The sequence below is a fragment of the Lutra lutra genome, chromosome X, assembly GCF_902655055.1.
Source record: "Lutra lutra chromosome X, mLutLut1.2, whole genome shotgun sequence".
Lineage (NCBI taxonomy): Eukaryota > Metazoa > Chordata > Mammalia > Carnivora > Mustelidae > Lutra > Lutra lutra.
Genome location: NC_062296.1, coordinates 34,383,641 through 34,397,367, shown reverse-complemented (window position 1 = coordinate 34,397,367; position 13,727 = coordinate 34,383,641). Strand labels below are relative to the sequence as shown.

At 37.0% G+C, this 13,727-nt stretch overlaps 1 protein-coding gene across 1 annotated transcript in view; it reads left to right on the top strand.

The window, feature by feature from the left end:
• Positions 1-13,727, top strand: part of ALG13 (ALG13 UDP-N-acetylglucosaminyltransferase subunit) — a 67,299-nt gene that overhangs the window by 42,787 nt on the left and 10,785 nt on the right. Inside the window, 6 exon segments of the mRNA XM_047714941.1 lie at positions 938-970; positions 1,073-1,128; positions 1,453-1,533; positions 4,725-4,796; positions 6,010-6,175; positions 13,119-13,280. Of these exon segments, the coding sequence (XP_047570897.1) occupies positions 938-970; positions 1,073-1,128; positions 1,453-1,533; positions 4,725-4,796; positions 6,010-6,175; positions 13,119-13,280 (570 nt within the window).

Sequence of the window (13,727 nt, the reverse complement as noted above, 5' to 3'; positions counted from 1 at the left end):
CATGCATGTGCATGCATGTGCTCAAGGATGTGTATTCTCTGCTCTTTTACTCAGCATGACCCTTTTGTCTTTTCCCTTTAGCTTGGTGGGTACCTTCAGATGTACTGCTCACCTGTAGTGCCGTATTCAAAGTAACCAAATCTTTGTTCTCACCTTAAATCCTGCTGTCTGGAGTGGTTGCATGTATGTGTTTGATAAGTGACATGTGTAAGAATCAAATCCAGTTTTGACCTGTGGGGTTTATTTGGTGGAAAGCGTCCAGTTGATGATTAACTTTCTCTACATTTCAATGGTATAGTAGTATTAGATAAAAATACTTTAGACCACTGAGCTCTCCTGAGAACAAACCAATTTTAAAATATGTTATTTACTTAAAACAGGCTGAGAAATGGATGAGGCATGATATACCCCTTTAATGTCCACCTAAGCATAATATGGGTTATATTCAATTACTTTATAGACACCATTTACTATATATCAAGCACCATACTATGTTCTCCCCCCCCCATGATCTTAGTATTATTATCCCTAATTTATAGGGCAGAAATTGAGGCATAAAGATAAATAACCCACTTAAAGTGGTGTAAATTAATCAGGATTCAAATGTAGACATCCCTAACTCCAGAACCTGTGAACTTAATCGCCATACTCTACTGCTTGACTGGAAAAATTGGATACAGCTGGTTTTTCACTTCTGCCTGAACTCTTAAGAGCTGAGGGAATTTTCAGAGGAGAAATTTGTCCTGTTTACAGTCAGTATCTGGCTTCAATATCTGTTAATCACTAGTATGAAAGTTCAGATCACTTGTTTCAAGGACGTATACATTTTAGTTCTTAATATATATCCATAAAACTTGAGAAAAAGCAAGTGCTGGCCATCTGGCTCTGCTGAGCTAAAAAGCCCTACATAAACACTTCTTCTGTCTTTTTTTTATAGGGAGATATCATGAAGAATATATTTATCCTTCAGGTCAGTGAGATCTAGATATAATCTGACATTCATCATTGTTTATATAATTTTAAATTATAAAATAATGCTCATTTTTTACTTCACTTTGGCTATATTCTCTAGAACCAGACTATGAAACTTCAGGTGTTTATAGCACAACTGAATCTACAGCAAACTTGGTAGGTATTTAATAAAAATGGCAAGCACTTATATCTCCTACTGTGTACTAGGGCACTGTTCTAAGAGTGATATATATAAATGTATTTAAATTAGAATAATCTAATGAGGTAGTTAGGGCTTCATTCCCATTTTGTAGATGAAGAAATTAAGACCCGGAAATTAATCTATTTAATGATACTCTCAATGTGTCGATAGAAGAGGAAATTCAGACATTGGCAGCGATGATTTTTAAGAGGATTTTATTATTATTTTTGGTAAGAATGGGCCATAAGTCATTGCTTCATATAACAAAAGTTTGTTTCTTGGTTATGCTTTGTGTCCAGTGGAGGTCTACAGGAGGGCTCTGCTCAGGGACTCAGGCTGATAGAAGCTCCATTCATGGTTGCCAAGGGAGGAACCAAAAGGTAGTGAATGGTGCCCTGGCTCTTAGAGCTTCCACCTGGAGATAACACCTGTCACTTTCTTTTTCATTAGCCAGAGTATGTTCCACTGAAGTATCTAACTTCTATTGCCTGAAAGTCAAAAAAGTTGGAAATATTTTAACAGCACTAAGGACCACGACATTGAACTCAGACTCCCTCCCACAAGCAAAATACTTGCTTCCACCTCAAGGGAGGCAATCCAAAAATCTTATTCAGTGTAATTAAACTTAAAGGCCAAGGTTTCTGGGAAATGTGTAGTACTCTGTGCATTGGGTCCAGATGTGGCTGACTAAAACCAAAGACACAGAGTTATTTAACCACTAGATACCCAGTTTATAATCATGGAGCAGGGTCTGAAAAATGGCAGTAAAAATTCCCATTCAGAAGGGGGTGGGGGAATGGGAGAAAAAGTTAATGGCCGTAGCAATCCTGACATCATGGACAGCCACTGTGGGGGCCCCCAGCCTAGGCATGGGGATTGTTCTCTGGAGGGGCTCTCTGATTCATTGTTTTCTGGGGCTGTTGGTTGCTGCAAGGCCCTTCTTTCCTTGGTCATATTTGAAGCAGGCATTGGGGAAAAATCCTTCTTGGCAGCTGAGCAGCTCTCTCAACCTGCTTCTTACTTGGAGAAAATTGGGAGCCCAGGGGTCATTTTATCTCAGTTGGATGGTTTTAGTTCTGCTCATAGTTTCTTTGGCTGCATGATTAATTTATTCTGCTTCTCTGTATGATTCCTCTTAGTTTCATATGCCAATAGCCATACTGACAATTCTTTCTTTATAGATAAACTACTTAGATTTGCTATAATTCACTTTCTTATCCCTGTGTCTCTATTTGATTGCAAGTACCTTGAGCTTATCAGGGATGGAGGAGCCATACTTTTGGTGGAGGCTTTTCCATGAGCCATTTTGTCCAATTGGAAGGATTCAGTGGGTGTTGCATTTGAAATATCTTCATGCAATCAGATTTTAACAACTTGGTTTTTGCTTCAAAGCCAAGTTTTAACTGCTCTTCATTGTTCAAAGTACTTACCCATTTTATATTTTACAGCTTTGGTTGAAGCAGCTGTGTCTTCAACCTTGTAAGTCCCTGTATTCAAGGATTCTCTATTTCCTTTCGTTCTTGCCTACAAACTCCTTTTCTATACACATCTTGTCTTAAAAAATGTTGCTAAACTCTGCCAACAGTAATCAAAACACAAAATTAACATTGTTTTCCAAACCTCCCCTAAGAAACACAAGTCATTATCTCCTTTTCAAGTTAGGTTTTTGTTAGAGTAGCATCCCACTTCTAATTACCAAATTACTGTTACAGTCAAGCTGTTATGCTGCAGTAACACCCGTCCCCCCAATCTTAGCTGCTTAACACAGGACAGTTGTTCTTGCTCATGTTCTGTGTCTGATGTAGGTTGGTAGCAGGTTTTTATTCATCATAGTTACTCGGGGCATCCAGGCCGATGGACATGTGTACTTTCAGTCACTTTTCAGGACCAGAGATAAGGTGATTGAATACTGGCTTTTAATATTTCTGCTCATACTGACCAAGTAAGTCACATGGCCACACCTAACTTTAGTTGGGGCCAGGAAGAACAACTTACCATGTACCCAGGAGAACTGGAATATTTGTAAAAGCTTGAATAACAATCCTCTGTTCTCTATGGTTAATCTTAATCTTACATACTAAATTTTCATTTTCACTGTTTGGGCAGTACATCTTAGGAATGAAGAAAACTATGATACATTACTCTCTTCTCCTTATTTCCCCTTCCCTTTCCTAACCCCTTCCAGAAGAATAGTTTTTCTTCTCACTGTGCCATTACTATTCTCATGTCGTATGCTTCTTATGCCATTTCTTGAAATAGCCACCCCAGTGAAAAAAACAAGTAAAAATCTCACCATTAAGGATGACAAGAGTAGATATTTAATTCCCTCTTTCTTTTTTTGATACTTAATTTCTTTCTATCCCTTTAATTTCATTTGTCACATATTCCTTTTTGTTTTGAACTTAACTTTATCATACATCCCCACTGGCTTCCAGTCTCTTCAGGATGTGCTCCACTCCCCACTCCCTAGGCACCAAATCTATAGCAAGTTTCTAAGTAATTTTTTTTCACAGCATGCTGTGGGGAGAGGACCATGCAGGACTTAATGTCTAGGCACAGAGCCTCCTAAAAAAAACCCTGCAAATATTTATTGCTGTTTATTTCTATGCCCAACTCTCAACTAAATCTTTCTGTAGAATTGTTCAGCATTCACATTGGGCCCTCTGAATCAAAGCCAAAGTTTACTTTTTAGCAGGGGCTTTGGTTGTACTTGAAAACTGACTTTAGAAAAGTGCAATCCATGGTAAGTTGGGTTCATCATCCGTATGATTCCTCTTGTTTTCTGTGATCACTTCCCTTGATTCCCTCTGTGCTCTTATTGTTAAACCAATTTCTGCTGCTAGGTTTTTGTTTTTGTTGTCACAACAATTTGTCAAGAATAACTGAGCCTTTAAATAAGTTTTTTCTTTAATTTTTTTAAAAAAATTATTTATTTGACAGAGAGAGATCACAAGTGGGCGGGGGGGGGGGGAGCAGGCTCCCCGCTGAGCAGAGAGCCCAACGTGGGGCTCGATCCCAGGACCCCGAGATCACGACCCGAGCCGAAAGCAGAGGCTCAACCCACTGAGGGGGTTGAGGTGCCCTATAACTGTGCCTTTTAAAATCATTCTTCCTTTCACAAAGACCTTGAGCCAGAAGGGCATAGTGTTCGGATTATACTCCATCCTGCTTAGATAGGATATAGCTGAATAACCAGATATTCACCCTTGTCCCAAGCTACATTTTTAGATGGAATGCTTTTGTTTAGTAAAACTGTTGTTGGTCCTACTGATTTTGAGGCTTTTAAGGCAAGAAAGGCCACTGAAAAAGTGTTCAAATTAGATCTTCCACTACATTTTAGTATCTACATTGGACTAGAATTGGATATGATCAGGTTCTCTGTGGATGGGAAATAGCATAGTCACCTAAATCAGGCACTGGGGTGATAGCTTTTGGAACATTATCTCAGTAGTTGCTTCTAAATCTGAGTACTTTCAGGACAGATCACTTTTCACTTAATTTTAGAAGATGTTGAAACAAAGCATGTTTCTTGATTTACCCTTATTTAACTATACTTCTGTATTCATTAAAGTCTCTTCAGGACAGAAGACCATGTTCTATGTCTCCTCAGGACACAGTTACCTCATACAACTACCCCCAGAAGGTAATCTTAATAGTGTTACCAAGCAATCAAATGGGGGGAACTGACTTTTTTTCTTTTTGTTCTCCTTGTCCTTCATCATATTTAAGTATTATTGTGCTTTGTGGTGCCTGGCACAGTGATTAGTAAAATTCAACAAATTGATTATCTACTGTTTTCCAGACACTGTTCTATGTGCTGGTGTTTGATTACTGATAGTCCTTCTGTTCTGAACCTCTTACGTAACGAGTGAATTAATATAAATTACTGGTCAGGTCTCTTTCATTTATTGAAACTGAAATGTAAAGAATAGGGAGCTGTGTCAGAAAGGTTGCTGAAACCATGGAAGTGAATAAGATAATCCTGGAGAAAGGAAGAGATTGAGAAGGGCATCCAGAACAGAGCCTGTAGATCACCAAATTTTAGCAAAGGGTTAGAGAAGGAATAGTTAAGGAGAGAGGAAAAGTAGGAGAATGTATTACTGTGGGAACCCCAGGAAGAGCATGTTTCAAGGGGTAGTCAAGTGTCAGTTGTTACCAAGAGGTCAAGCACCATAAGCACTAGCAAGAGAGTATTGGGAATTGTTGCCATGAAGACCACTGGTGACTGAATGCAGTTTCTGAGGACTAGAATGGGTAGCAGCCACACAGCAGTGGGTGATAAGAAAATGGAGATTGCATTGAGAACAGCATGTTCAAGTGTCTGTTACTATGTAGTGAACATCTCTCTGTGCCCAGTGCTGTATTGGGTGCTGTGGCCTCATCAGAAAAACAAATTGCAGTCCCGTGAAGTTTACACTTAAAAAAGCAAAGCATCTTTTCTGTTAAAAAAAAAAAAGTATGTGTTAGTGTGGGGAAATGTATACACATGTAAAAACAAACATACAAATCTCTGGATAATATGTAGGAAATTCAGAGGTTACCTGTTTGGGGAGAGGGGAGGGGAACTAGGCAGAGGGAAGATACAGGTTGGAAGGAAACATTTCATTGTATACAATTTTATACTTGATCTTTGAATCATATTAATGTATTACTTTTTCACAAAAATACATTTAAAAATTAAGATCTTGAAGTTAATTGTAGTCTTTGAAGGAAATAACCTTGTATAGGTTTTACATAAAGATTGATTTCTCAGTGTTGTAGTTATCTAAATACTGTATCTTGAAACTTAGGTTCAGATAAGAAACAGTGTTTGAGAAATCACTAAACTTTTCTAAATTTTTCTTCTACACTTACAGGTGATGGTAAATTCTTCAGCAATTGCAGCTTCCTGTGCCAGTAATGTTCCAGCTTCAGTTTTACCTAACTGTGCAGCAGCTAATCAAACTAGTAGTACCACTTCAGTTTCCTCACAGAATGTTATACAGCCTCTATTTGTATCTCCACCTATACAAGGCAGGCCAGGTAGGTTATTAGTGGTTGCTTAGTTTGGGAAAACTCCTGTTCATGAACATGCACATGCAACAGTTCTAGTGATTAGATAGGATTACTTTAATTTCTAGTATTAAATTTGTTTAACCTACTTAATAAAGTATGTTCTGTATTTGAGGAATCCATGAGATTTGAGAGCCAGGGTTTCTAATTTTTTTCTTGCAGATTTGGCTTTGAGATGATTTTGTAGCTATTGTTTTGCTACCCTACTGAAAATTTAGAGGACTTTACTAGTTAAACTGTGAGTTAAGTTTATTATACAGGAATTAAAGTAGAGGTGTTTCATGCTTCACAGAAGTAATTCCTGAAAAGTTTGCTGTAAAATACATTGCCATATACATCATTTTCCCATGAATGTTGTAAGAAAGAATATAGGCTCTAGAATTTAAGAAACTTAGGTTAGAATTTTGGTTTTACAACTCACTACCTCTGTAATTTTGGACAAGTTACTGAACCTTTCTCACTTATGAGCTTGGGGGTACTGGAGTACCAATTTATGAAATGGTCATGAAATTCCAGTGAATTAACATAATTTAGAATTCTCAGAATTCTGGAAAGCTGGTGACAACAACAGCATAGCTATTTAATCTGAGTCCTCAAATAAAAATGGAAATAGCAAATCCAAAACCTATGGACAGCATTTACAATGAACTAGGTGACAAGGTATCCCCACAAACTCCAAAACTTAAGCAGGGAGGGACAAATCACCAGTCACAAGACCCGCATGCTATCAGGGTCTGTGTGGGAACAAGAAGACAGAAGCATCAGGGAGGTTGTCTGAAGGACCTGAGAACAGAAGAACCCCAAAAGCTAATAAGAATTCACTGGAAAGTGGGGCGGCCAGTTTGGAAGGAACAGCTAAGATTGGGAAGGGATTTGACCTCACCAGTACTAGATGAGTGTTTGGGGGACATGGTAAAGGGACTTAAAGGGCTTGGAGCAATCCAGCCCCTAAGAACCCTCAAAAGTGACCTGCCAGGGCTCCCTGTTAGGATAGTACTCCTCACTGGGGAGAAACTGCTGGGAGTGGAATCAGAATTGACTGGAATTGGGAAAAGGATATGTCCAGACCAAAGCAGAGGAGAATAGAGCTATGGAATCCAAGAAAGCAGCCATGTTTTTGAATGCTACACAAAAACAAAACTACCCTGTATCTACCTCATTCTAAGGTTCATGAAAAATAATTTCACGTAACAAAGGAAAAGCACTAAGATGAAACCCTATACAAAGATATTTTAAGAACAAAAAAAGAATAATATCCCTAAAGACCATAAAAGCATGTCAGAAATATGCCAGTGAAACAAACTAATAACTATTTCAGAATGAGCTAAAGATATAAATAATATAAAACATTAAAGAATAATTGGAATTAAAAATCTTAAAAAGAATAACGACTCAGAATTAGAAAAACTCAAATGAAGTGACAGAACTCAGAAAAGCATTAAAAATGGCAGAAAGTGATTTCAGGTACGAAGACTAAACTGTAAAGAATGTGACCAAGTATATACAACAGATAATGCTTTAAAAGAAAGATGTAAGAAGGAGGGGAATCTAAAATGAAAAAGAGGAAGATAAAGATTCAAAAGTGACTTGTTAAAGTTAGGCAAAGGAGATCAAACAGTCATAGAAGTCTCTGAAGAAGAAAACCAAAGTAAGGACAAAGAACAAATATTGAAAACTATAATTCAGAAAACTTTTCCTGGAATTAAAAAACTTTAAAATAAAACTGTATATACTGAAACAACATTCTGAATACCTGAGAATATTGACCCAGAACAGCCAACACCAAGATAATTCTAGTAAAATGATCAGACTTTAAAGAAAAAGAAGGTCCTTTGAGTATCTAGATAAAAGAACGTATGGAGTATAAAACAAAATGATAATCATCAAACTTTGACAACAGTGCTTCATGCTAGAAGAAAACGGAATAACATTTAAAATACGGAATGTGTAAAACAAAGATTTTATATCCAACCAAAACTGATTTTCAAGCCTAAAAGGCAGTAAGAATTCAGAGAATATTACTTGCCTGAGCCCTTCCTGAAGAATCTACTAAAACTGTGCTATCAAGCAAAGTAATCACTAGCCACATGTGACAATTTAAGTTTTAATTAATTACAGTTAAATAAAATCTTCAGTTGCTCACTTGCACCAGCCACATGCCAGGTGCTTAAAGCCACATGTGGCCAGTGGCTAGTGTCTTGGACAGCACAGATACCGAATATTTCTACTATCACGGAAAGTTGTATTAGATGGACATCAGTGTACCAGAGAATGAGTTGATTTTTAGATTACCAAAACAAAGGCATCAACATAAGACCTAATGGTAAGTTTTAAATGTATAATTACCTTAAGAGTTAAGACAATGAGGGTTAAGAGGTAGAGAATACACTGTATAATAGCAATGACCTTATGTTTGGACAATGTAGATATTGTATGGCTGTTCTTTGAAATAGAGTTGAGAGACCATGTGCCAAGCATTTTTTTAATCCTTTCAGTAATTACATGAGATTCTTTTATCTAGATAATCAGATTGTTATTCTGAGACTGTGTAATGTCGCCTAAAACAAATGAGTATGGGATATTCTAATTTTATCTCCTTGTGCCCTTGCAAACCAGGAGTCTAACTATGGAAGAAAGGTAATATGGATATAATAAGGCTAAAGAAAAGCTTTTATGGTCTCAAATTTGAATTGGAAGTATCAATATAACTTCCGGTGTTTTATCTTTAAATATATGTGTATGTTTCCCAGCTCTGTCCACTGAAAAGACCTAGAAACAATGAATATTCTTAGCACTCATTTTGTGGTCTTGAAATACATTTCTCACTTAAAAACCAAGCAGCTTTGTGGAGAAATGGCTGCTGATTCCAGGTCTGGGCAGGAAATGTTCAATGAGCCTATATCATTTTCTCATACCAGAGAGCGAAGAAGCTATTAGACTCCTGGGGCCATGTCAAAAGAACTCAGGAGCCATCTTGAAGAGGTACCCATTGGCCAAAGATAGAGCAGTTTGAGTCTCAACAATGATAATTACAGCAGATGGGAACATATCAAATATATTGGATTTAAAAGTTCTTAATGATATTTTAAAAATTGGTCACCTTAGGAGAAGTAAGCCAGTTCATTTTCCTAAGTGGAAAATAAAGTGAAAGAATAAAGCCTTTGTCCTGCCTACCTATATGAACTGTACCACTGGGTAACCAAATAGATGAAGGGAAGTTTCTGTATATTAGTGTTCTATCTGATCAGTGAAGATAATTATTTTGCAGTCCTTACTGAATAGGTATTAAATAGCAGTTAGCTGTGAAGATTGCAGAAACATTATCTATAGATGTGTTAAATCAATCCTGAGTCTGATCCAGTCTCCTGGATCTAGCTGCCTATTTGCAAGAAATAACAGAAGAACATATTGAAACACTGTGACTATATAATCAGGAAAATTAAAGACTGTGGGAAAATCAATAGGTCAAAAGGCCCAGATTTTTCAAAAGAAAAACTGAAAGGAAATGACAGAGATGGAGAAAAGACCAATAGTAAAAGAGATTCAAGACGTCAACTTTTAAAAGCTACCTAGGGATGCACATTTGGAGGACAAAACTCTTAAAAACACAAACGAGTGATTACTGTGAAAGTCAGGGTAATGGTTATATTATGGTGGGAGGGAGGGTTGTGATTGGGATAGGACACAAAGATGTTTTCTGTAGTGACTGGCAGAGTTTTATTTCTTGGCCTGGATAGTGTCCACCTTAAAACAATTTGTTGTGATTTGCTTTCTGTATCTGATTCACTTATAATTTAAAAATTAAGTGCTTAGCATAGTTCCTCGAATAAAAACATTCAATATATGTTCATTAATGAGCATAGAAAGTTTGCACTGAAAATGTTATTGTAGACCCTGGTTTTACTACTTTGTGCTAATTGCAAGGAAAAGTATTAGATGTCTGCTTTGGAGACTACTGAGCATAAGATGAAATGACAGGTGAATCAAGCATTGGAGTACCTCATTTATGCAGTCCTTGAAAGCTTACCATTTAAATGCCAGGTTGTGTTCTGTGTAGATACTTCTAAAAATGTATTTTACTTCTTGTTCTTTGAGTCACTTATCAACCTCAGCTGTAACTCTACTAGGTCATGGCTGCTATTTAATCGGTCTTTAACATTCCTTTCACTCCTCTAGATGAAACAGCTCATGTTTCCCATTGTGTTATTCATGTGTCTCTCTGGCAGCCCCAACCCATCCTCCATTGTGAAGTCACTTACCTGCCAGGTGATTAGATGTGATGATTGCCTTTAATATGAATCTCCTCATAGGCATTAAATATTGTTAACTGAGCTTTGGTAACTGTTCCCAAGGCTTTTCTCAGGGCCAAGACTAGTGAAAATTTAAGAGAGTGCCAAAAAACCACAGTAATCAAGGTAAATAAAACTTTAATGTACTTTATTTTTCTTAGAACATGTATATACATAGGAGCCAGGTCAGGGAGTAGGAGGACAGAGGGAGAAGGAGAAAGAAAATTTTGAGCAGTCTCCATGCCCACCACAGAGCCTGATGCGGGGCTCGATCTCACAACCCTGAGATTACCTGAGGGATATCAAGAGTTGGATGCTTGGGTTGCCTGGGTGGCTCTGTCCACTGTCTGCCTTTGGCTCAAGTCATGATCCTGAAGTCCTGGCACTGAGCCCCATAGTGGGCTCCCTGCTAAGCAGGGAGTCTGCATCTCCCTCTGCTCCTCCCCCTGCATGTGTGTGCAAGCTCTCTCTCTCTTTCTCACATAAATAAATAAAATCTTAAAAAGAGTTGGATGCTTAACCAGGTGCCCCTAATCTAATTTTTTAAAAACCAAGAGTAATCCCCCTCCAAAAAATCCATGGTAAAGGATCAAAATTTTAAATAAAGACAGGGTCTGTGGGCCAGGCTTAGGGTGAGTTGAGTGAGGAACTCTTTGGATCATGCAGGTGCAGGCTTGGATCCTGTCTTCATTTAGAATTTTGATATTTTACTAATAGTGGATTTTTTGGAGGCATTATTTTGGTGGCCCCTTGAATTTTGCACCTCACTGCACCTAAGTCCCCACCCAGCCCTTTGATCTGTAGAGAAGTCACACCTTACTTTGTATATTCATGTGCTCTTCTGAAACGTCTTGAAGCGGACTGTAGCTTCGTAAACGGGAAATAAGCGTTTTGAATGCACTACGTTTGTTTCCGTTAATAATTTAGGGAAGTTTGCATTGTTGTGGAGCTATCCCTTAGATTCTAACTGTTAAACCCATAGAGCCCTGTTAAGTTTACAAATGAGATGCTCATGTATGTCTAGAGCATTTGGAAATTATAAAAGCTTTTTCTTCGGGGATGTACTATAATATGCATTTTCAGGGAAAGTGAGTTCCAATAAAATAATCTCCAAATTTCTTCTGCTCTGGATTCTCTCAGGCCCATGAGAACTTACTTAGCTATCCATGTCTAGTAGTTGGTTTTTTCCTAGTGATCATAATCACATTCTGCTATCTTTAGGTAATTCCTAATTTATTTTTTTTAAATGGTGTGATTTGAATGCTAGTTTAAAAGGAATATAAGTGGAGCTTTGTTGAAAAAGCCATTACTTTATAGAAAACAAATTTATAAACCCTTTTGAATATTTGGAGATAAATTCTAAAAATTAAATGCCTCTTCTAAATCTGTGAAAGTGGAGATTTCTACATACATGACAAAACTCCAAAAACAGTTGAGCATGTTTTAAAATTTTACTGTTTAATTTAGATACGGTAAGAATCATTTTTTGGTGCCCATTTCTGAGATTGGACAAGGTGTAGAGTTGTTTATCCAAGTTTTAAATCACCCTAAGACATCCCCTATCGCTGTTAGCCTGTAACTGTATAAAGGCTATTGTAAGTATTTATGTTGGTGAATAAAAACAAGGATTATTTCTAATACTTGACCTTAAATTCCCCTTGCTAAATTATCAGAATCACAAATTCAGCTTATGTACACTGTTCCTGTACTAAACTTAAGTGTTCTACAACTCTGAACTTAAATCTTTATTGAACAATGAGACTAAGGTTTCTCTACTTCTCAGGGTTAAAATTATAGTGCAGGTAACACAATAAATTCAGTACTTAAATGTCTAAGTTGGCTAAAATGATTGAATTGAATGGTTGTATCATCAAATCTAACAAATTTATCTGGTGTGTGTATAGGAGATATTTGTTTTTACTATGTTGGAACAGTTTCATTTCCTTTATCTTCATAGAGGAAGAATGTATTCATATTTAAACATAATTATATTTGAATTTCTTACGTCAAAAATTGAAACTCCTGAATGAATATTGTTTTTACTATAGCCACAGGTATAGAAAGTCAAAGGGATAAGATATTTCATCTAGCCTGTGTTAGATTCTGTGTGTCCTTAGAATTAGAACTGTCATGGTTTAGAATGCCCAATATTCCAGTGATGCTATGAAGTAGAAACCTTCAATGATTACTTAAATCTGTGATATGTGTAACTTAGTCTCTCTTATTAGCTTCTACATCTTGTGATTTGACTAAGGATGGCAGAAGGCTGAAAACATCCTTAACTTTGTGTTAAGCTAAGTAAAAATTTTACTTTAATGGTATTTCATTTATGTACTTGTTAGCTGATGTTTTTTTAAAGTCTTGATGGTCAAAAGTGCAACTTCCAGTTTTTATTCCTTTTAATTTCAAGTAATTACTTTAACTCAAAATAACCTGTAAGGAGCTCCCAGTTTCAACTGGCATGTCTAAGAATGTGGGCAATTCACCTTCCAAATTTTTAAGTCAAACCATAAGAATTAGAATTGTTTGACCATATTGGGGACACAAAAGTAGAAGATGAACTACTCCTTATAAGGTGTTACAGTTGTGCATTTGCTACTTTTTTTTTTTTTTTTTTTTTTTAGTGATTGCTTCACCATCCTATCCATACCTTTCTGCTCCTATTTCGGCTGCTGCTGGTTCTTTACCACCTCCACCTCCTCCTCTTGAGGTGGGAGAGGCTTCAAACTTACCACCACCACCTCCACCTTATTCCTGTGATCCAAGTGGCAGTGATCTGCCTCAAGGTAAGGAGATTCTGAGGCTTGTGTGAGGGTTATTTAGTCTGAATTTTTTTTTTAGAGCATATCTCTCTCTCGTTGTCTACTGGGGGTAGGGTCCAAATGGAAATTGACCTGAGAGCATAATGTCAGGTAAATGACTAAAAAAAGAAGGAACTAAAAGCTGATAAAAACTTCTCCATAGTCAAGAAGTGGATGGTTTTTTGGATAGCTACAAGTCTGTCTGGAGCATTTTCTCTTTGTTCTCTCAACTACTTTTTTTTTTTTTTTTTTTTTTTTTTTGAAAAGCAGGAATTGATACCAAAATTTCTCCATTTCTTAAATTCCTACCATAAGTGTATGAAATTGTTATACCCGTTGATATTTAGGATTCCAAGTGAATTTTGAAGTTTGAGAAGTTTGTGGGTTTTTTTTGAGGAATTGGGGGTCTGATTTGCTTCAGATTTTAGTCAT